We start from the raw sequence: 23171 nt of genomic DNA on the forward strand, positions 1-23171 counted from the left end.
GCAGGGCCTGGCCGGGCCCACTGGGCCCTGCTCGGGCCCCACAGCCACCTGTCCCAGCGCCGGAAACGAGAGAGAGCTTGGAGGGGGAGTTTGCCTATTCTTAAATGTGGATCACAGAGGTGATCACAACTTTAAGTGGCTTAGAGAATTGTCCATATCCAAACTGGCCAGCTGATAGGTTCTGTCAGTTCCCAGAGGAAACTGTAAGCACCCCTTAGCAAGGACGTCCCTTCCGGGACTATGCTTGCTAACCTATGACAGTTGGTTATTTGCTTTCTTGTTTCTGAGCCTCTAGTTGGAACTTGCCTAGTATTGCAAGTTCATGGTACTTTCAAGTGAAAGCTGAAGTATTCGTGAAGTCTACCAGTTTCAAGAGTGTAAGGTGTTGGAAAAGTAGCAAATACTGCAAAGTTTCCAAAAGTGTTAGAGATGTGGAAGATTCACCCACTTTTTTGGGAAATGTATATCGTTATATGGAATATAACTTAAACGTACTCCATGTACTTTTAGTTCCGTAAAGACTTTCAGGTATAAGACTTTAAGGTATGTGAGCCTAGCAAGCTTTATTTCTTGTAATTGACTATTTGTGAATTGGAAATTAACTTAAATAAGGCACTCTCAGACTGTTGCAGATAATACTACTTAGAACTAAATATCAAATGTATGTGACGAGTGCAACATTCATAAAATTCAGACCAGGGGAAAGTTAGAGGTGCATGAAGTAACAAAATGTTATGGCTTCAGGGAAGCCTGATGTTTGTGTGCGTGCACACAGGTGAACGCCAAGAGTAAGGAACTAATAGTCTGGTACCTGGTCCCAAAATAAAGTGATTTTATTAAAGTGATTTTTAAGTATTCTGTCAGTTAGAGGTTTTAAGTCTTCATCTCAGTGTTTGCCTATGTAAATACAGTATTTTTTGCTTCCACACAAACCTGGTTTAACCAGCATTTTATATAATGTTTATATAATGTTTAAATACTTGTATTGAAATGCCACGCAGATTATCTAAAAACTTGTTCTCAAGAGTTGCATGAGGTAAAAATAAAGCAGAATTGGCATTTATGAAGATCAAATTACTTACGGAGATTTTTATATCCACTTTATTTATCCTCACAATGCTGATGTTTTATTTTTTATGTCAGCCATAGCAATTCAGTTCTTTGCAACAGTGAGGCTTAGGAATTATGTATATCAGTTATGTTAAGTTCTGATGAGTTTTTTCTTTCTCCTGTCTCTGGCACAGTAGAATTCTCATCCTTTGGTGCAGAACCATGGTATTTTGCAGCAAGAGGGATCATTCTGGTTTTGTAGGGTTAAAGTTCTGTCACTCTTGTTAAAATCTTCTGATAAGTCATAATTTTAAGTATTTGGAAAAATTGTCTCTGGAAACTCGTTTGTAATACAAGACTGCATTCATCAAAAAGTGTGGTTATCTCACATGTGTGTAGTAATTTGCACTGCACTGGCAGAGTAGTTTGCTTTTTGTCTTGACGCGTAAAGGTGTGAAGTCCATTACAGATCCATGAGGATGGCTTCTCCTAGACTAGCTTATCTATTTTTAGGTACATACGCAGTACAGAGCTGATTAAGAGAGTACAGCAAATGAGCAGGCCTGGTTAAGAAGAGTTTGAATAATGACTGTACTGGCCCTTGCTGAAAGCTGTGTGTTTACAAAAGGGTTAGTAAAGCTATTTTTGTCTTTATAAACTATGTGCGTTTACATTAATATTTTTTCTGAAGTTTTTCTTTATTGAAATGTTAGCTGCTACAATAAGATATGCAGTCAATGGTAAGAGCTTACATTTGAGGGCTTTTTCAACTGACATTTTTACTGCATAACTTCATTTTTGAAGGATACACACACCTTCAGGTAAATCATCTTAAGATTTAAAAATTTAAATCAAAAGGGAAACTTCCTACAATGTAGAGAAAATATGGGACCAAAGTATGCTAAATTACTGCTCTACACTGGTGGGGTCTCGTCTTGAGTCTTGGAGACAGTTTTGGGTGCCACAGGATAAGGACATGACATTGAATTGTTAAGAGTGTGTTAGGAGAAGTGGGGCCAAAATGGAGAAAGGTCTTGAGGGCAAGACTTAAGAGGAGCTGCTGAAATTGCTGAGCTTGTTCAGCCTGGGGAAGCGGAGTGTTCACCTTCCTCTTGGGGGGCAGCAGAGGGGAGGAGCTGATCTTGTCTCTCTGGTCACCAGTGGCAGGACTTGAGGAAATTGAATGAAGCATCATCAGTGGCAGTTCAGCCTGGACATTAGGAAAAGGTTCTTCACTGAGAAGGTAGTTGGTCCCTGGAAGAGATTTGCCAGGGAGTTGGTCCCAGCATCAAGCCTGGCAGTGTCCAGGAAGCATCTGAATGAGGCTCTTAATCAGGTAGTTTAGTTTTATATAGATCTGCAAGGAGCAATGATCCTGGTGGGTCCCTTCCAACCCGAGATACTCTGTGATTCTGGTCTGTGATTCTGAGAAAATAAGAATTAAGAATTTTGCTGATGCCCCAGGTAAAAAGAAAAGGTGGAGCTGGGCATTGGTACTCACTTAAGAATAGCCGAATTATTGAGGAAGCGTCCATGCATTCTGGCTTGGGAAAAACAAAAAAATTTGAGAATTCTCCTGCTACTTGATTGAGCTGTGTAGGAATTCTTTCGGTTACAAGTTAAAATTTGATTGCTGTGGTATGTCAGTGGGTACTTTAAACTGCTCATTCATTCAGTAGGAAGTGGTGACATAAGACATGTCTTTACAGCATTTAGGACAATGGACATAAGTTGGAGCTGGAGCTTCTGCAGTTTTCCCAGTATCTGTCTCCCAGTAGCTCTTAAAGTTGGATGTGTTGGTGGCATTTGTATGTCTTTGTTGTGATTTTGGACTTAGTTCTGTTCTTACTAGTTTTTGAGCAGATTTTTCTTGGTTCATAGAATTTTAGATATAAGAAGTGTGGGTTTCTGCCAGGAATATTCATATGCTCTAAATGCATGGTAGAATACCCTTTCGAGTTGTCTGGAGTCACGGAATAATTTAGGTTGAAGGGGACATAGGGAGGTCATCTGTTCCGATTCCCTACTTAGTGCAAAGCCAACTCAGATGAGGTTGCTCAGGTAGCAGCAGGTTGTGCAGTGAAATAAAAGGTGAATTTCTGAACAGTCAGAAATTTCAGGGCTTCAAGTAAACAGAAGACTAGAGCACTACAAGTAACATGTTCAAATTCTAGAGTTACTTGATATTTTATTTTATTATTGATTATTTGATTATTTTAGCAAATTAAGCTATGAAACAAGTCACTTAGCTGGTGGGTTTTTTTTATTTGAAAGGATAAGCAGATTGTTAAAAGGCAATTAGTTGTTTATGTCCTGCCTTTAGTATTTTTAAATCTACGCATTTTAAAGTCAGCAAAATTCCCACCATTTTCCCCAGTGTGGAGAATATAATTAATAAGGGAGCACAAGTCCCTTAGTGTTTATCCACAAGAATCATAAAATTTAATACTATTTTGTCTACTAATCTATTGCTTTAGACTTTTTTCTTTACGCAGAAGTAAGAAAAGAATACAGGGGCTTCTTCAGTAGTGGCAGTATTATGATAAGAGCAGACCATGATGATGAGTATATGAAAAAAGGATATTCTCTGTGGTTATCCAGACAGATGTGGGACTGTATCATGACTCTCTAGAGTTCTGAGGCTAAGAACAGTAATTTCTTTTCTTGAAGAGATGCTGTTTTCCTTTCTGAATTCCTGTGAGGATGAGAGAAGTATCTTAGACTTTGATGGATATTTCAGAAAATATAAGTACCTAAATTTGCATTTACCTTATGTGAGCAGTTTGTCTTGGTCTTTATAAGTAGGTGATAAGTTTTTATGTGATTACATTACGACGTATGAAGATTGGTACTCCATACATAAATACAAAGTAAAACTCACTTTTAGAATTTTCTGTAGCCCTAAGTGCATAGTTAATCTATGCAGCTGAGTCAAACTGCGTTTTTAGAACAGATTCTGTAACTTCAGAAATCAAAATACAGTTAAGACTTACAATTTGCTCCCTTCAGGTACTTACCTTCATTAGATTGGAGCTCATTGCTAATGGACCTGCAGAAAAGTGAGTGAGATCTAAGATGACAGCAAAACCAGTTAAAACTAATTGTCATGCATGTAGGGTCAGCTGAGGTGTTGCTTCAGAGAGATTTTGTTTGCTTGACTGTTTTAATTTCGGTTGATTTTTCAATGGTGTAATGAAGAGTTCAGCTGAGTGTTAGTTCCAATTTAGGTTATTTAATTGGGTGAAAAAAACTTGAGAACCAAGTGAGCCTAAGCTATTTTATAGCCATGACTAATCAGGTCTTTAGAAAGCATCCTGTTTTCCTAGTGATTAACCCCCCTCCTGTTGCAGTATCATGCAAGACTGATCTTGAGTAATTTCAATTCTTGCAGGTGACAGTAACTTGAACTGTTAAGATGTTCTTTGCCAGAAGTCTTCCCCTTTGATCTTAATCAGATATACCCCCTAGGGAGATTGATTACATCCCACTTTATCTTTTCTAAGTGGGAGATGAGATCTCAGTTCATTGCCTGCTTGCCCCATTTGGAAAATGACACAAAATTGTATCTACTTTTACTGTCACAACTTTCAGAACAGAATCACATAATACCTGTGATTTATCTAATGTTCTGTATAGAAATAATAATATTGAATTAGATGTTGCTGGAATAGTAAATGAAGGACTTCTTGTGTGTAAAGTGCTACACAGTCTCAGGAAAATACCGGTGCTCAGGTTTTTTAAATAGCACAGCATTAACATAGACTTTGAATTATTATTAATTCAAAAGCATATTGACTCCCTACAGTGCTCAATATACTTCATTAAAATCACCAGATCTGTTACTCATTTGAAGAAAATATCTTAAGGGGATAGTTCTCTAACCTACTCTGTGCACAGTCTTCTGAAGACTTGCTTTTAGGTACCTTGCTGATTTGAACTGAAAATATCATACACTTTGGTGCAGACATACATGATTGCTGTCTTAATGGTTGATGTAAAGATAAACAACCTTCTTCTTCAGTCAGAATTTAGTGTGACGACATCATCAACAAGAAACAAAGCAAATTAGCTGTCAGTCCCAGCGAGAAAGTAATTCAGAACCAGCAAGACTTTTTTTTCTTGGTGCAGTTTAGCTGCCCAAATATTTATCACTAATGCAATCAAATATAGTCAGTGGTTCAGGGAAATATAAAAGGAAAACAGTTTAATATTTAAGGAAATACTAAGGAAGAAAGGCTTATAGGAAGTCAGGCACGATGACGTGTTCAGCTTTTGCCTGTACATTGGCCTTTGGAAGGGAGGCAAACAGACTGAATTCATGGGTTAGACTTGAGAAAAAATTATTCAAGGAAGAACCCATCACAACAACATAGACTTGAACACCTAAGTGAATTATTTTTTATTAATCTATCAGCCCTGCAGCATTTGTTTTCAATACCATATATGCCTTTAATTTGGAGACCATTTTCTTAGGCTGAAGAGACCTTTTTCTGTATCACTCTTTTGGGAATTTAAACAGTCCTCTGGAGCATGTTTGTGTGTTGGTTTTTACATTGTGTGGTTTTTTTTGTTTGGTGGTCTTTTTGGGGTTTTCATTGTTTGTTTTTTAATGCCTCAGTGATTTAACTCCAATTTGTCTTCTACAGAATTTGAATGTATTTAAGTGCAGTCTCCTTCTCAGTAATATGTCCTCTCAATAACATAAATTCCCTTTTATGTATTTTATTCTTGTATATTGGTTCTTGAAGCTGTTGGATTGATTTGGTGAGACAGAGGGGGGATGTTTGTCCCACTCCCACCTCATCCCCCAACAATTACCCTGTCTTCAAAATGTAATCAATGTTTTTAGATTTCTTCTATTTTTCTGTAATCTAAGCGGTACTGAATGTGTCATGTATGTTGAATGTTAATCCTCCTTCCTTAGAAGTGAGGATTCTTACTGGTATTGCATGCCTGTGTGTCCTCAACTGCTGCTTTCTGTCCACTGGTTACCTTAGTTATTTTTTTTAGGTTTACACAATTGGTCTACTTTTCACTTCTGTATTCCTTCTCAGCCTTTTTTTCTACTTGTGTGTTTTTTCCCATAATAGCTCTTTTTATATTCTGAGGTTGTTAAGTTTCTCCCACAAAACTTTTTATTTGTGTTCAGAGTATTTGTTTTGATATGAGGAAAATTCTGCTGAGCATTAGTAACTGCATTGGAACTTACTAGTAACCTGTTAATGGAATAGACATGTAGTATTGTTGTTCTTTTGGTTTTTTTATTGAAAAATTTCCGTCATTTACTTTTCTTTTGATCTTGACCTTTCTGCACATGTTTTGTATATTAATACATTATATTGTCTTCCAAGGTAGCAATTACATTCAGAGCAAGTTGTTATCTTAGAGTTTTTAGAAAGAAAAAAATAAAAGTCTTGTGAAACTTTTAGGTCCCAGATGAAACTTACTGTTTTGAATTAAAGCATTCAGAATCTTTGAAGTTGAAGACTGGGTGCAGCAAAGTATTTTTCTGAATTTTGCTTTGTGAATTCAGTGGGAATTCAGTGGAAAATTCACAGTGAAGGTGGGAAGACAGTATAGAGCAGAATATTGGAATTTCTTTTATGACCCATTCTGAAATATTTCAGTTTGTGTGCTTGTGCTCTTTTTTGGGCTTTGACTTAACAGCTGTTGTTGATAATTGATAAATGTAAACATTTAAAATGTAGAATTTGATTTTTACTATGTACTGTTTTGTCATTCCTTCTCTGCCAATATGATATGCAAAATATGTCTGCTATAACCTTTGAGGATGACTGAATTTTGGAGTTGGTCATTTTGATGAACTGATCTGTAGATACTTTGAGGGAATCTTCAGGTTTTGAAAGAAGTACTTAAAAAAATCTGTACAAAATTCCAAAGGATGTATTTTCTATCACTTTGGAGAGCTATATCGAAGGGAACAGCTGAAATAGATATGCAATACATATGCAAATATTTTATGTACAGGATCTGATGATTAAAAAATGTATAAGACTTATGTTATTTGCTTGCTTGTTTCTAGGAAATTTGTTCCTGCTCTTAAGTTTCTTACCTTCTTGAAGAGTGCCTTTTTGTATTGCTAGCCTGACCCAGTGGTTTAATCTGGGAAAAAGCAAAAATTACTCAGTCCAGAAAGCTTGTGAGCTTTGATTTCATTAAAAACAGACTCTTTATGCCGTAAGTAAAAGGTTCTGTTGATAGGTGTTCTACTGTGTCTTTAGAGTAAAATCTCTGAAGGGTCATACAGATGTATTGGTGGGTAACCCTTTGTGTCTGAATGCATCTTTTGGCCAGTTCCTCAGTCAGAGGTGATTGTATGTCATAACTCACTAGGATTTGCTGCTGCTGTTTTCCTCCCATGAACATGCTGCACAGCTGACTTGAGGGCAGTCGTGCCAAATCTGGCATGACGTGATAACTTACATTCTGTTCCTTGCTTTTATCTTACTCAATCTGTCTCTTTCTGTCTCTGTTCTTCTCCTTTACCTGCATTAGTTCTGGTTTCTTAGCCAAACCGATATTCTTCCAGTTCTTCTCTGTCTTCTCTTCTAAGTTAGTTTTCCTCAAATGTTGCATATATTGGCCAGCAGCAGGATTTTTGCTTAGTAATTCAGAACACCTACTCTCCATGCTCTCTCAAATGCTTATGTGTCACTTTAATTTTGAGTTGGTTGCTTTTTAGTTCATTCACACTGGAGAATGGGAGCAGTTCCCATTCATTGTTATTAGGTTTTAATCTGCTCCCCCCCAGTAATTAAGATTCAGCTGCACTTTTGCATACAAATTATGTACTTCATACTTTTGTACTTTGTACATACAAATGATGGTAATTTCTCCTGTCAAAAAAAGGCAACCAGTTTAATTTGAAAATATGGAAAGATTCGGTTTCATAGTTGCTTAGCTCATTTGCTGTATACCACATACCTTTTTTTTTTTACTCTATTAAATGTTTCTCTTTGTTTTTTACATCTAGGGTTTATTTAAGTAACAGAAAAGTAGAATTGTTATAAATTCCTAAGTTCTGTCCATATTTTTGGCAGTTCCTTCTGTAGTTACGATTTTACATATGTTAGATGTGACTTTTCTTGTATTCTAGTTCAAATTATTTTAATTCTGTTCAAATGCTGGAAGTAGGTAGCTTATTTAGAAGTTTTTCTGCCAAGCAAGTATGGAAATTTTCTCTGGATTTCTCCATCTGTTTCTGTGTACAATTTTTTTTCATTGTCCGGCAGGTGACTCAACCTTCATTGGGTCCTGTGTGCTCAACGAAAGGAAGTAACTTACTTCTGCTGAAAGAGGGCAAAAAGAACATAATAATGAAAGTTTTCTTGCTGACATAATGCTGCACCATATGCATGAAGTGCATCTTAACAGAACTTTGCAGCTATTTCTTAACTAATCTCTTTACATATTCTGCTTTAGGCAATTTTTCGTCATATTAATAAGTACCTTAATTTCATTCCCATGTATCTATGGTTGTTTTATGTGATAAAAGAGATTTAAAAAAACCCTTACTGTAAGATTAGTTGCTTTTTTGTTTATAAAGAGTCTTAATCTAACACTTCGAAAAAGTGTCTTCTATCGCTGATGTCTTGGTGTCTTGTACTGGGATGATCAATTCCATTTCCACAGTATTTGCGTGATGATTTTGAAGTATGTTACAGCTTTGCAACCTTGTATTACACAGGAAGGCACTATAATACATTGCAAAGGTGAGCACTATAATGTGATTACTAGATTCAGCATTAAGCCTGATCTGTACTTTTAACAATAATGTACTCTTTGCTTCTTTTGTATTTCAAGTGATAAAGAGTAGCCTTAATTATTCAAAGTAGACTTAACATATTAAATGCTAATAACATTCAGCATTGTGCAATAGAGTTTACTAGTCCAGTAGAAACAGAGGAGGTGGGACAGACAAAAAAGCTTAGTGGAATTTGGCAGGTCAGGCTTTTGAAGTTTGAATTGGTTCACTTCTTGAATTTCAACAGATTGTATTAGGGCAGTGTCTAGCTGACTCATGACAGAGAAATTTTCTGTCCTTGCAGTCTGGGAAATGCAGCTACATAATGATAATAGTTTGTGTAATGCAGCAGCATTTTGCCAATAATTAATTTTATTAGAAATTTTAAATTAGTAATAACATCATAAGGACGAGAGAAAAAAACATTTTTGGGGAAAAAACCTGCCAAAACCTCCCCTTGAACCCCAGTAATTAAATTAGTTGTTTATTATATGTCACTTAACTTCTCAGTGGTCACGAAAATATCCACATTACCTTTCCAAAAGAACATTCTCCTCCTTTTCTAAGTTGCTTTGAATTGCTCTTGGCAAATATAAGAACTTTACAAAATCAGTTTTGCAAAATCTGTTTTGCAGATGTGGAATCCATAATTTAAAAAGTTAAATTTAAACGTGTATGTGAAGCCTTTTTCATGGATATTTTAATTGAAAAAGAGTTTTATGAAAGAGAAATAAAAAATGTTGATATGACTGTGCATATCATTCAATGTATTAAAACTTGTTGTAATGAACAAACAACAGTGTATGTTAGAGATATAGTTTAAAAAAAATCCCTACATATACTTTTTACTACAGAACAAACTTTCATATAACATTATTTGTTTTCAGGTGGAAAAAAAGACCCATTCAGGAAACATTTTTCTTTTGTTTTTACTGGAGTTCAAAAATACCTTAGTCTGCCTATCAACAGATAAATATTACTATTATACTCCTACTAAATGGTGCAACATGGAGCATAAAACAGTGTTATTGTTTCATCTCCCACTTTTTAAAGTTGGAGGATATGCTCTTAGTAAGAGAGTTTTTTTGAACAAAATGAATGTCCTGGAAATTATCTGATGGATGCAGGGATAAATTTTTTTACTCATTTCAACACAAACAGCGGACTGAACTCAGAGAACTTAGGAAGTGAAAATACAACTTCCGTAATGCAATCGCATTTATTTTTTCATTATGTCTGAGGAACAGGAAATCATTAGATGGTAAAAAATATTCCAGAAGAAAAACCCTGGAGTCATAATTACATAATGTTCCCTGAGTTGACTGTTTTATGGTATGCTGATTGAGGGTCAGTAGCAAAAGTGGAGAGAATATATGGAAGCACTCTTAGAGTATTTTTGCTATATTGCCAATTTAAAGACAATATTACCTGAAGGTAAATTATTTGGGTTTCTATGCTTCAATTTTTTTTTTTATCTCCTTTCTTTCTGGCTAGAATGGGAGGACTTAAATATTAGTTACAGCATCACAGAACCTTTGGGGTTGGAAGAGACTTCAGCGGTCACCTAATTCCAATCTCGCACCTCCTCCCACCAAGGTCAGAGATGCCACCCACTAGACCAGGTTGCTCAGATCCTTATCCAACCAGATCTTGAACATTTCCAGGGAGGTGACATCCACAACTTCTCTGAGCAACCTGTACCAGAGCCTCACACCATCACAGTAAAGGATTTATTTTAATATTGATCCTAAATCTCTCCTCCTTTAGTTAAAACTGTTCCCCCTTTTCCTATCACTATCTGCTCGTATAAAAATCACTTTCCATCTTTTTTTACAAGCCCCTTTTTAGTACTTGAAGTTACTTTTGTTCTCCCCAGAGCTTCCTCTTTTCCTGTCTGAGCAAACCCAACTCTCTCAGCCTGTCCTCATAGGGATGTGCTGCAGCCTTCTGATCAGCTTAAATGTCTCCTCTGGACTCACCCCAGCAGGTCCCTGTCCTTCCTGTGCTGGGACCCCAGAGCTGGATGCAGTGCTCCAGGTGGGTCTCACCAGGGCAGAGCAGAGGGGCAGAATCCCCTCCCTCCCCTGCTGCCCACGGGGCTCTGGATGCAGCCCAGGACACGTTTGGCTCTCTGGGCTGTGAGTGCCATCGCTGGGGCATGTCCAGCCACAGAATCAATTAGGTTGGAAAAGGCCGCTGGGGTTGATTCCAGCGACCCAACACCGCCATGGTCAACCAGACCATGGCACTCAGTGCCGTGTCAAGTCTCATTAAACACCTCCAGGGACGGTGACTCCACCACCTCCCTGGGCAGCCCATTTCAGTGTCTAATCACTCTTCCTGTGAAGAAGTTCTCCCCAATGTCCAGCCTAAACCTCGTCTCATTCCAGTGAAGGTATCTCCCCGAGGTCCTTCAGTGATCCCTGCTTCTAGTCTATCACTGCTCTGAAGGAAAATGTAAAACATACATCGTTTACAAATGACTCCTGATGTTTTAGTTTGTGGTGATTCAGTCAGAAACCATGCTAAGCTGAAATTTTGCACATGGTATGTGTTTGCAATATGATGTCCATTTTAAAATAAGAATAGGAAATATTTCCATAAAGGAAAAAATACTTGTAAGATCTTATGTGAAAGAAGACATTAAAGAGCTCAGTCTTAGCTCAAGAATTAAGGGGTCTCTGGGAATGATTGACAAATTTGTAGCTAATACATAGATTTCATACAAAGTATTTACTTTAGTAGAAGTTTTTTTTTTCATTAGATGCAGTAGCAGCAAGGCAACAGCAAACACATGCTCAGTGTGGGGACATTAAGAAAACACTGAGGGAATGCTAAATATATACTGTAGGCTATGTGGGCATTTTTACAGGGCATGTAACTCATATGTGTGGGAATATGGCCAACTGTCTGCAGCGGAAGCAGCAGTTCAGAGAACTTTGATTTTTCAGCTGACCTGCTGATACTACAGCTGATTTAGGGCTCATACTACTTTTAATGTGTGTTATAAGGAATAAAATTATACAAGTGCTTGTTCTTCCTTTACAGTAGATAGGTAAATGATAAAAAGGTTTGAACATGCTCTTAGTATAGCCAGTTTTTGAGGTTTTGACAGGACAATGAGCCCTAAAAAGAGGAAACTGAAGACTTTTAAAAAGTCATTCCATGCCAGCAGAAATAAAGAATTAGGATGGTAAAGGATTCTCAAGAGATTGTTTCTGGAATTACATCTGAGATGCTTGTGAGACATCTGGAGTGAAAGGGGAAGGCAGGCTCCGAATTCCCTGCACATAACTGTGTTACCAGATGCACCACCTGAGAAGGGGTGTGCCAAGGCAGTCCTTGGGAACTTGGACTGTAAGAGAGGACAGAGCTTTTCAGTAGGAGATGGTCATCACTGAAGGAAGAAGAGAAGCTGAAGGTACAGGATATTCAAATGAGATTTTGGAGGGATTGAGTATTATGAGGGAAGGGAAATGGCAAAAGATACAAGTTTTGAGCAAGTATCATGGTGGGAGAAAGTATGAATGAAAGGCAATAGACTGAGATGATTATTGACAACACAAGGAGGCGAAAAAGGGAGTCTCGGAATCATATGACGGTTGAGGATGAAAGCAATTTCTGAAGATCCTCTAATCAACCTAATTATCATTGTAATATAGTGCTTCATTTAAAATAAAAATAATAATTAAAACCACCAAACAACAAACACACCAAAACCTCAAACCCAAACAGTCATCAGAATGCTTGAATGTCTTACGCTAGAGCTCCACATAGAGCCATGAAGTGGTGCCTTACGCATAGGAGATTTGAAGACTTTTAAAAATGAAACTAACCTTGACTTTATTATGGACAACTGGAGATTAATTCTATTTATTCATTCTAACTTACAGTTACTGATTTCTCATTACTGTCATTAAATGTGCAATTAAATGTAACCTCTCTTCAGGTAATTCCGGCTAATTTTCTAGTCTATTTTATTCTAGAATTATTTTTATGTCAGTTCTTTGGCCTGTGTGGTCTTGTAGCTCTGATGGAAGTTCCTAATGTTATGCCATGGTATCTTGTCTCATTCTGGAGAAATGGCAGCCTCTGTTAAAGCTGTATTTGCTTTTCTAGACACCAGTGAATTATGTGCTGTTGGATCATAGGCAATGTTTGTATAGTCTAAACAAATGGGGTTGTCTTGAGAACCTTGAGATTTTTTCTTTCTAAATAAATGATCTTCCTTCCTTTGCCAAATTCTGAAACTCTTCTCTGCATTAGATGCCAGAAGAGTTTTGAATTTTTTTCTGGAAAGACCTCAACATATTAAATGGACAGAAAACATTTGTATCTAAGACAGTTTAAAGGGTCCACCTGTATCTAGTGTTTTAGTTCTCTCTCATTTGGATGTTTTTCCGTATCTAAGGAACACTGAAGATCCAGGCAGATACTCCTTTTTTCCATTAAAAGAAGAAAGGATGTATTTGTTTTTGCTAATAATGTGGGAAAAACTCAACTTGAAGAAAACAATATTACATAAATGAGTCTTTCTAAAGTATTTGAAGAACATTTTTATAGTAGAACTCTAAGACCTTCAGGATTAGTGGAAGAGAACTACAATAATATTACAATTAATGTTTAAAATGTCTTTTAAAAATAAAGTCTGAAGAATAACCAGCCAGTTAAAAGCAGAATATTCAGGTGTAATTATGTCAGAATCATTAAGAAATCTGTTTAAGTTACGAGTTTGCATAAGCATTCATGCCTGTTTTCTGAAGTATTCATTCTTTGTAGAGGACTGAATACTTTCATCTTCTTGATTTCCAGTGGCAGTGGAGATTATATGGTACCTGTGTAATAATCTTTCGTTACCTTTCCAATTCTAAGTAATTTATGTATTTACATGAGAGGTTTGGGAAAAACTGGTTTGGTTTGGGTTTTGTTTGTTTGTTTTAATTTTTTTTTTAAACTTGAGATGCATTTTAGTGTACATGATGTTTCTTACTTGGAAAGTTGTTCTCATATCTTAAACCATTACAACTGAATTTGAACAGTATTGTATGCCATCTGTGCTGGAAAAGGGGTTTGGTTTTACCACAAGAAGAATTATTTTATATGTATTAATGTTATCTTAAACAGCTGTTTATATAAACTTTTTTTTCAGAACTGTGAGGACTTGGGATGTTAACAATGAAAAAAAGCACAAAAGTGTATTTAAGCCACGATCAGTTCAAGGTAAACGGGTGATTCCTACAACTTGCACATACAGCAGAGATGGGAAACTTATTGCAGCTGGCTGTCAAGATGGTTCTATCCAGATCTGGGATAGGAATATGAGTGTAAGTCCAGTATTTGATAACAATATGTACTTCTAATATTTCGAGTGTGAATGTTGAAGCAGATAAAATCAGTTTTGGTACTTTTATTACTCCCTCCCATTCCCTTCCCTCCCCTCCCCTCCCCATCCAGAAAACCACGTAACTCATAGGTATAACTTAATATTTCTTCTGCCTTTCCATAACTAATCATTCAGTGTGCTGCCACTAAGTTCAAAATGCTGGGAAAACTCTTTGCAGTCAGCTTAAAAAAAAAAAAAAAAAAAATTACCACAGATCTGTATCTAGATTATTACTCAATTAAGATGCAATGTTTGTGAGAAAGCTGTAATTCTTGTTGGTTGTTACATAATTTATTTGAGATATTGTATGTATTAAGGAGTAACTCTTAAAACTTGATACTGAAATCGGTCATTAATCCATACAATAGCTAGAGAAGAATAGCTTCTAAGTGGGTAATGGTAAGGCCAATGCTGCTCATGAAATGGCAAATGTTGTCATATTGTCTAATGTGTAATAATTAACACTGAGGCAAATTTGTACTATTTATGTAAATGCATTGTGAATATGCAAGAATCAGAATGGAAACTATTTCAAATTTTTGAAAATTAGGAAATACTTCTGTTCATATTGAACCAAGCAATCAATTTCCAGTGTGTTATGACTTGAACTGACAAGTACAATTCTTGCTACTATATAATTTGAAGCTTAGAGCATTCAGTGCTCACTGATGCTTTGTGTAGTACAGCTTACAAACAGTCCAGTTCCAAGAGTTTAATTTTGCAATGTCAAGTGCAAATTCACCAGGCTAAGCTTTACTGCTTTAAAAAATAATCATTCTAGTAAATCATCCATATCCTCTCTTTATGCCCATCTTATGCAAAGAAGTGGAAGTCCCTTTCACTTCAGTGGGATAAGTACCAATGGCATGCATTGGAGGAGAATATGGAAATAGGGTCAATTTTTTTTAAAGCCAAAGTGAGAATACAGAGGAAGTGAGGGAAGAAGAGCAGGATCATGAAACTGATGTCATAAATCTCTGAAAGCTGTACAATTCCAGTAGGATGGCTGTGTGGAAGTAAAACTGAACTAGTACAGGTTACATGAGTCTGTTCAACTTCATATTTCAAAATATTTGATTTTAAAAAGGAAAACAGACAATCTAGGGAGCTTTTTATAAAGATTTAAAATGTTTGATTGCTGGAGGCAGGAGGAAATGTATAGATTTAAAAGGAAAAGAAAGCCTGTGCATCATACTCAAAGTACAGCCTGTATTTTGGGATTGTCATCTATTTTTATTTCTGTTTTTATTTCCACTATAAACCCAGTAAAACTTCCTAATGGCATGAAGCTTGAGAATTCATCCTAAGTGTAAACTTCTTCTAACAGAATAATAAATTTTTCAGAGACTGGCTTTCATCACCTGTGTATGTTGTTTATTTTAACATATACAGTATTGAAATATTAAGCTTTCTGGTGTAGTTTTAACAATAGTGCTCTTGGTAGTCTGCTTTTTCATGTGCTTTTCCTTTTGAACTTTTCTGTGTCTGCAAGATGACATATTGCAATGCTGATTGAGTGCAGTTTAAGGTGATGATGAGTAATTTAAAGATATATCCTGTGCATCTTGTGCAATTTCCAATGGGTGACCCCTGCATAACAAGGCAAGATTAAAGTGATTTTCTAGTGGAAATTAAGTTGGTGGTGTTCTAGTGGAAATTAAGTTGGGTTTGTATTTTTAATGTCTATAGAATTTTTGTCTTTGCCTTTGTTGGTTTCATTAAGAAGTGTGCAAGGTTTTTAGGTAAAGGAGCAGGTAAATTGGATTTTTAGTGGTATTCTTACCTAAAACTGCTGGTGTCCTCTGGAGATCCCTGTGTATAGTTAAAATCAAGTGTTTCAAAAGGCATTTTGATTAAACAATTAGACAAAGCCTTCATCTTGTATTTGGGGGTGGGGAAGGGAGAAGAAAAAATTTTTCAAATGGAACATGTGTTCAACATAATAGTTTAAAAGAAGAGGATGAGACTGGCTCCTGCAGTGGAATGATGAAAGCCCTTACTGGCCTGACAGGATACAGAGATGCTTGCAAGATGAAGAAGAAAATGATAAGCTACTACAAATTGGTGCAGCTCTAGGGGTACAAGTTGTGTGTGACGTAGGAAAATGGGTAAAGCTGTGGAGGATAGAGGTGTGAGGGTTAAGCTTCTTGGAGAAATATATAGTAGAAATATTAACTTGTGATTTTTGAACAGAAAGCTGTTAATTCCCATCCAGCAAATACCAGTTGGTTCTGTTAAAACAAACGTAGAGCTGTATGTGTACAGATTTTGCTGTGCTACAGTACAACTAGCTTTCAAGTCAAAATTGAGACAGCATTTGCATTTTTCTTGACAAGGCTCTATTTAGTCAGTAACAAAAGTCACTAGTGTTTGAAAGCAGAAAATAATTGCCATATTTTCTTACACTTGATCAGTCTGGAATGATTCTGGCATCATTATTTATGCTGTGTGCTTGGTCCATACGCAGCAGGAAGGAAAGATTCAGGAAGTTGTTTAAAACTGTCTGTGGCTTACCTGACGGTACTGTCATGACAGGGGTGACCCAATAAAGGCATGTCGTGACTGTCTGAATTTGATTTTTCCTTTATGCAAGAATATAAATGACATTTCAGCCCTGATCTTGAGTGGTCAAACCACTGCTCCTGCATTTGACAGTAACAGTACAAACGAAATCCGTGAAGATGTTCCATCCAGATATTATGGCTCTCACTAGATACATATCCATAGTGCCTGTTATTCTGGTCATCTGTGAGAGTTTTTAGATGCATTTATTTTTGACTTAACTACAGCCTATTGTCAAACACAGAGCCTTCTAGAGGGGGTTGTTTCTGTTTGCTTCAGTGAAAATGTAAAGTCTCTGCTTTCCCAGAGAAAAAGGCTCGTCAACACAGCATAGAATCCCAGAGTGGGTCAGGCTGGAGGAGCCCACAGTGGGTCATCTGGTCCAACCTCCCTGCTCAAGCAGGGCCATCCCAGAGCGCACGGCGCAGGATTGTGTCCAGATCATTCTTGGGTATCTCCAGTTAGGGAGACTCCTCAGCCTCTCCAGGCAATCTGTTCAGTGTTTGGTCACTGCACAGTAAAGAAGTTCTTCATCATGTCCAGGTGGAACTTCCTGTGCATCAGTTCCTGCCCATTGTCTTGTGTCCTATTAAAGTATGAGGCAGCAGTTCCAAGGGCAGAAGTGAATACCCAAGTAGGAAAGAGGGTCTCTGGGCCCTTTCCAAGAGCAAAAAAGCAGGCAGTGGGGCAGTGTTGGTGGGAAGCCATCACTGTACCACTTTGCAAGACAGAAGCTACCTAAAAAGCCCCCACCTTTGTCCTTTGTCACTGTAGTCACAGTTTCTGATTGCTGGTATAGGTTTATTATTCTCTGCTTCACATGTTACTTGTTACACCTGTCTAGAGGAATCCTACCATTGTGTCAATCAAAGGGCAAAGAAATTAAAAATGAACCCGTTGTGCAGTGGCATCCCCATCACCCCAGACACATCACTAGTGTTGTGCACTCCTCCACAGTGTAGAACTTGGTCTAGAATGGTGTAATTAAATAATGTTTGATTTTTCATTTAGAGAAAGACAAGATCTTCTCTGTGTCATATTTTATCCAAAAAAAAGTCAAAGTAGCTGTTTGTTGCAACTTATCTTCATCAGTTAGCTTTTTTTTTCTAAACCACTTTTGAACTATCTCAGTATCAGCTTTTTTTTTTTAATTATGTTGCTGTGCCTAAGGAGTGATCCGTTCACTCCTTTAGTTCTGACTAGTAATGAACACCATGAATGTTTCATTCAGTTTTTCACTTCCACTCTTTTTTGGTGTGATTCCAAATCTCCCAGCTGTATGCAGTGAGAGTAAAAACACTTTCGGAACTTTTGGAGGAAGATTTTTTTCTTAATTCATGACACTGACATTGGTAACTTGCTAATGCTGAAGTTAGCCAAATGTATTCCGGCTCTGCTTTCCCTTTTTCCAAACTTCCTCAGCAGGATCATGATCCATTATAATCACCTGCCTCAGAGGATTTTTTTGTTTTGTCATAAATCCGTGTTATTTTCTCACATATGTTATTTTGTCAGTGCATGTTTTTTCTTTAAGGTTCATGTACATGTGCATTTACAGTGCACATTAGCAGAGTGATCTGTCAGTGTATTTGAAATATTATGAACACTGTCAACTTGGCTTAAAATAACAGCTTCAAAGGACATAAAAAATAACTTCCTTCAAACTTTGAATGAATAGTAGAAGCAACAGTGTGAAATAGTCAATCATAACACAGCACATTAAAACACTCAATTTAAATGTTCTGAGACATGGAGAAAAATGTCTGGCAAGTACAGAGAGTTGAAGAGCAAAATAAGAAAGGACCTTCAACATTTTTGATTCACAGGGGAGTGCAGTAAAACCACTAGGTTTACCTACAGTTCAAATAAGTTCAAATTCCTCATCTTGTCTGTGCTTGCCCATTCAGGGCTTTTTGCAAGCCGATAGTAGTATGTATTTCTGAACAAACCGATCCATGGAGTCAGTCTTTAGTATCAAGAATGCAGAGTGTCTTGCCATCAGTAAACCTTTGTGTGCCTGGTTTTCCCGTCCAGGAATTGGAGCATCTCATTCAGAGAGATAGGGGAAGACTGAAGTAATTTTTGAAGTGTACTGTGAGTTAAAATTGCTTGAAATCTCTTGAATGAACAGAAAAGCTACCTTCATTTTCCACAATAAGCAGGAAAGGATTGAGATGTTTTTCATTAGTTACAAATGGGCTTTTTTTGGGGAAAAAAAGCTAGACTTCTTAGTTAGCCTTTCTTAATCTTTCAAACCACCTGGTGAGGCTACCTGTTATGTGATTTTTTTTTCCCCCAACTTTTCCTGGGTGCATTCAGCACAGGACTGCATAAACAACTTCTCTGTGTATGGCAGGCTGAATCATGTTTCATAGTTTCACACATCACATATTTTATGGTGTATCATTGCAGCTGTGATACAAAAGCATTAGTAAGGATGTTAGGAAGGTGGAGTTTCTAAGAAGTGGTCATGTCTTTTAAATGCCTTTGAGAAAACATCTTGTACACCCAAAATCTTGTCTGTATTTTTTTTCTAGCTATATTAAATTTGGTTATAAACTTTGAGTAGTTTTTATAAGCTTTTACCTATCTACTGGCTGCACTATAAGTAGTAAAGAATTAGTTTCGACAAATACCTCTGTAACAGGTTTGTCTTTTACATCTGTAATAGGTTTATCTTTTTATCTAGTGCAAATCTGAACATGAAAGATATAATGTTTTCTGATTTTCAGCATAATTCTCACTAAGCAAATGGATTCAGTGCTCATGGAAATATTTTTATAGGAAGAGATTAACCTCCATTTCTTTACTTTCTTGTTTCACAGAAGACTTAGCCATAGGTTTAACTCCACTCTTCAGCTCAAAAGTGAGCGTTTGCTACAGTACTGCTGAATTACTGCTTTGCTAGCATTTCCTTTTTTCCTGGTTTTAAAACTGTACTCTGATTTTAAATTGCTAGAATAATTTATGTGTTGTGATCAGTTTAAATTACTAAGCTAAAGCTCAAAGTGATTTTGCAGAACTTAAAATTCACAATAATACTGAAATGCAACACTGTAATAATGTACTACCCACATGAATATCTCCAAAAGTGGTGTGATGAAATGGTAATCCCAATAACCTCTTTTCCACACACCCTTAAGCCACCCTATCCTCAAAATATAAGGGGAAAAAAAATGAGATGTCACAGTATGCACTGAAATTAAACAGATCTAAGCTCTGTACATTTTAATTTAAAATAGTCATGTTAAAAGTATTTTCCAAATAATTGCATGATTTATAGATGTAAGATAAATACATTTCTATATTTAGTAATTGTTTGCTTTGAAAGGGTTTCTGTAAGCTTTAGTTTCGTGGTGTGCTGTTGGAAGTTTTAAGGTAGAGTTTTTAGGTGAAAAGTTTAAAAATTTTACAAGTACAGAAGTCATTTTGAAAAAATACTGTACAACTAAGGACACAGATTTTGATGATGAAAAAGTATTATTTGAGGTACTTTTTTTTTTTTTTTTTTTTTTTTTTTTATTAATCATGGTTAATTCAATTAAAGACAGAGTAATGAAAACTAGTAGTAAGATCTGAGACTTGCCGTAAATATTTTCTCCATTAATTGGAAGGTCCTTTGAGGGGATATATACCCATGTGTTAGGAAGATGAGGTTGCTGGATCTTTGCACAGTTACAGGATGCATTTTGCATATGCTGACATGCAAAAACCATGGCTCTCAGTAATTAATTCCTGAAATGTCTTATGTCTATCCACTAGAGAACTTTACTAATGTACATATGCCTTTTTAGATGTGGTTTCTACCAGTTCGTTGTGTGTGTCTTTGGTATCTTGTCTATGACAGCATTTCAGGATTATGCGTTTTTTCACACCAGCTAGATTTTATTTATAACTTTCTTTACTATGGATTATTCACTTGTCTATTTGGATGATTTTTTTATATATAGAATTTAATGTTTATATTGATACCTTTACAGCATTAAAAATATTCCAGTGAAATGTCAATATTTAATAGAAACAGTTTACAATGAATGTTCTTAAATTTGCTGAATATCACCACTATAGCTAAGCATCAGGCAAATCTTCCAATTTCCCCCAAGTATGTAACATGCTTCATGCTTTGAAGAGGGCAGTCTGGCTACATCTGGAAATTTCTTGTGTAAATACAAGATGAAGGATATCCAAATATACTATATTCCCCTTTCAAACTTAAGGTAAGTTTTCCATATCCATAATATTCCACCCTTTCATTCCATATGTATATGTGCCAGACCTCTGTTCCAGAAACTGGAAATCACACACAAGCTTGCCAGCAGCAAATATTAACAGATTCATATATTATTCCTTTTTGTATATGTCTGGTTTAGCCAGTACATCACTATCTGTACCCTGAAGCCAGCCACACTAAAGAATCTGACAATCATATGCTGAGATAAAATGTGCCCTGCTGTATTTCTAAGTGCATTTCTCTCTTATGTAATAAACAGTTTATAGTTAAGAACTATCTAAATGTTTGCACTATCTAATATAATGATGAAAGGCAATTCTAAATCTTGAAGTCTGTCACACCCCAATGAAAATAGCTTTAAGGATTTCACTTTGGATTCATGTATGGCTAAAGGAAAAAGGCTTATCCCACTAGGATTATATATCTCTCTTTGGTTTATTATTTGGAAAACTAAAAGTAGTAACTTACAGAAATAATTTAAAAATGACAATTTGTGAAGAGTAGGCATTATAGCAATGTGATTGGCTTTATTAATATTGTAGTGCTATTAATATTAATATAACATGAATAATGTTACAGAAATAGAAAGATGAAATAATGAAAAATAATGGAAAAAATAAAAGAGCCTTCTTGAGCTAGCTTTGTTATTTTAGAGGAAGTTTTACTTTTATGCAGAGACAAAAAGTGGAAAGTACAAGTACTACATTCTGATCTAACAAGAAGTGAGCTCCAGAGTGGTTTGACTTATCAGAGAAATGGCTTTTAGATACTGTAGTATATGCATTGTTCAAGCAAACTGAACACTTCAGTGGTCTGGAGTCTGATAGGGTTTGTAAATTATGAAAGAATGTTGTGCTTGATGTGTCTATTAGGCAGCTAGTTTTGTCTCCAAATGTATCTCAATCTGCTTCATAGTAGGTCACTATTTCTTGAAGCTTGTGAAGAGATGAACAGCAGGATTATGCTGTGAATTTTCTAAAGGCAGTGACAAGTGCATTTCTGTAAAACTCTTGGTCATTAAGTTTATTTTATTAGGGATGCCTGAAACTCCCATTCTTTAAAATACTTAACAAAGGAAAGCTGTTACAGCTTGAACAAGTGGATTAAAACCAAAAAATGTAGGAAATGGCTTCTGAGCCATGAAACATACAGGTTTGCAGAAGATAAGTTATAGCGAGGCATAGCTTTTGTATGTAACATTAGGTTACATACTCTTGACTCCGGAAGTTTGATAAAAACCAACTTTTTCTATACAGAGAGAACGTTTGTTTCATGGTTACATCCATTAAGGGTGCACTTCTGTGAGGGTACAGTTTAAATAATTGGCCATAATACTCTAGAGACTGTCCTCAATTACTAAAGAACGTAAGTCTGGTTAATTTTAACTGAAAATATTTGAATGGCATTCCTAGAGAATTCATAATATGATTATAAGCCAAACAAGTTATTTTTGTGTCCATGATTATCAATGAGAAGGTAAACTGCACAGCTGAAACATATCTTGGCAGCAGGGCAGCAGGGACAGAACTAAACCAATCATATGAAATTAAAAGTATTTGTAATAATATTAGATTTTTTTATAAGACTCCTTCAGTGAGCAGGTTTCTTGCAACTCTTCGTATAAATCTCTTAATTAAGACCTGATTGAATACATGTGAAGCTTTCTTCATAAGTAAGCAAAACTTCTTCCAGTGCAAAATATTTTAAAATAAAGGGGTTTTTTTCATGATCTCCCTATTTCCTGAAGTTTGTTTTCAACAGATGTTAGTGCTAAACAGTTAGCAGAGAGGGTGGTGAAATAGGTGGAGCATTGTCCAGCTGTGCTTTATTTAATGTATGACTGCAGTGATACTACACAGACTGAAATGAGATACATCCGTGAAACAGCTGCTTTCCTTAAACCAAGTTCTAAATTTCTCATGAGATAGAAAACTAGACTTGGAGTTGGATATGACTACCTATGTCCTATGTGTTTCACACATTATTTGTAAATACATATACAATGTATTTGTAAATACATATACATATACATATACAAAGTCCAGAGACTTATAATGACATTCTAGTTCAATAGAATTCCTGGATGTGTATAATCATTTTAAGCAGTAATTTAAACAATGTATTCTTGGATATTTCAACATATGTAATTTTCATTTAGATTAAGCAGTATGTGGAGTTTT

At 36.2% G+C, this 23171-nt stretch overlaps 1 protein-coding gene across 1 annotated transcript in view; it reads left to right on the forward strand.

Moving 5' to 3' along the window:
• Nucleotides 1–23171, forward strand: part of WDR70 (WD repeat domain 70) — a 132580-nt gene that overhangs the window by 62965 nt on the left and 46444 nt on the right. The window contains exon 11 of the mRNA XM_008630649.2: nucleotides 13965–14139. Within this exon, the coding sequence (XP_008628871.1) occupies nucleotides 13965–14139 (175 nt within the window). The remainder of the gene's footprint in view (nucleotides 1–13964; nucleotides 14140–23171) is intronic.

This window comes from Corvus brachyrhynchos, unplaced genomic scaffold (assembly GCF_000691975.1).
Source record: "Corvus brachyrhynchos isolate BGI_N302 unplaced genomic scaffold, ASM69197v1 scaffold42, whole genome shotgun sequence".
Taxonomy (NCBI): domain Eukaryota; kingdom Metazoa; phylum Chordata; class Aves; order Passeriformes; family Corvidae; genus Corvus; species Corvus brachyrhynchos.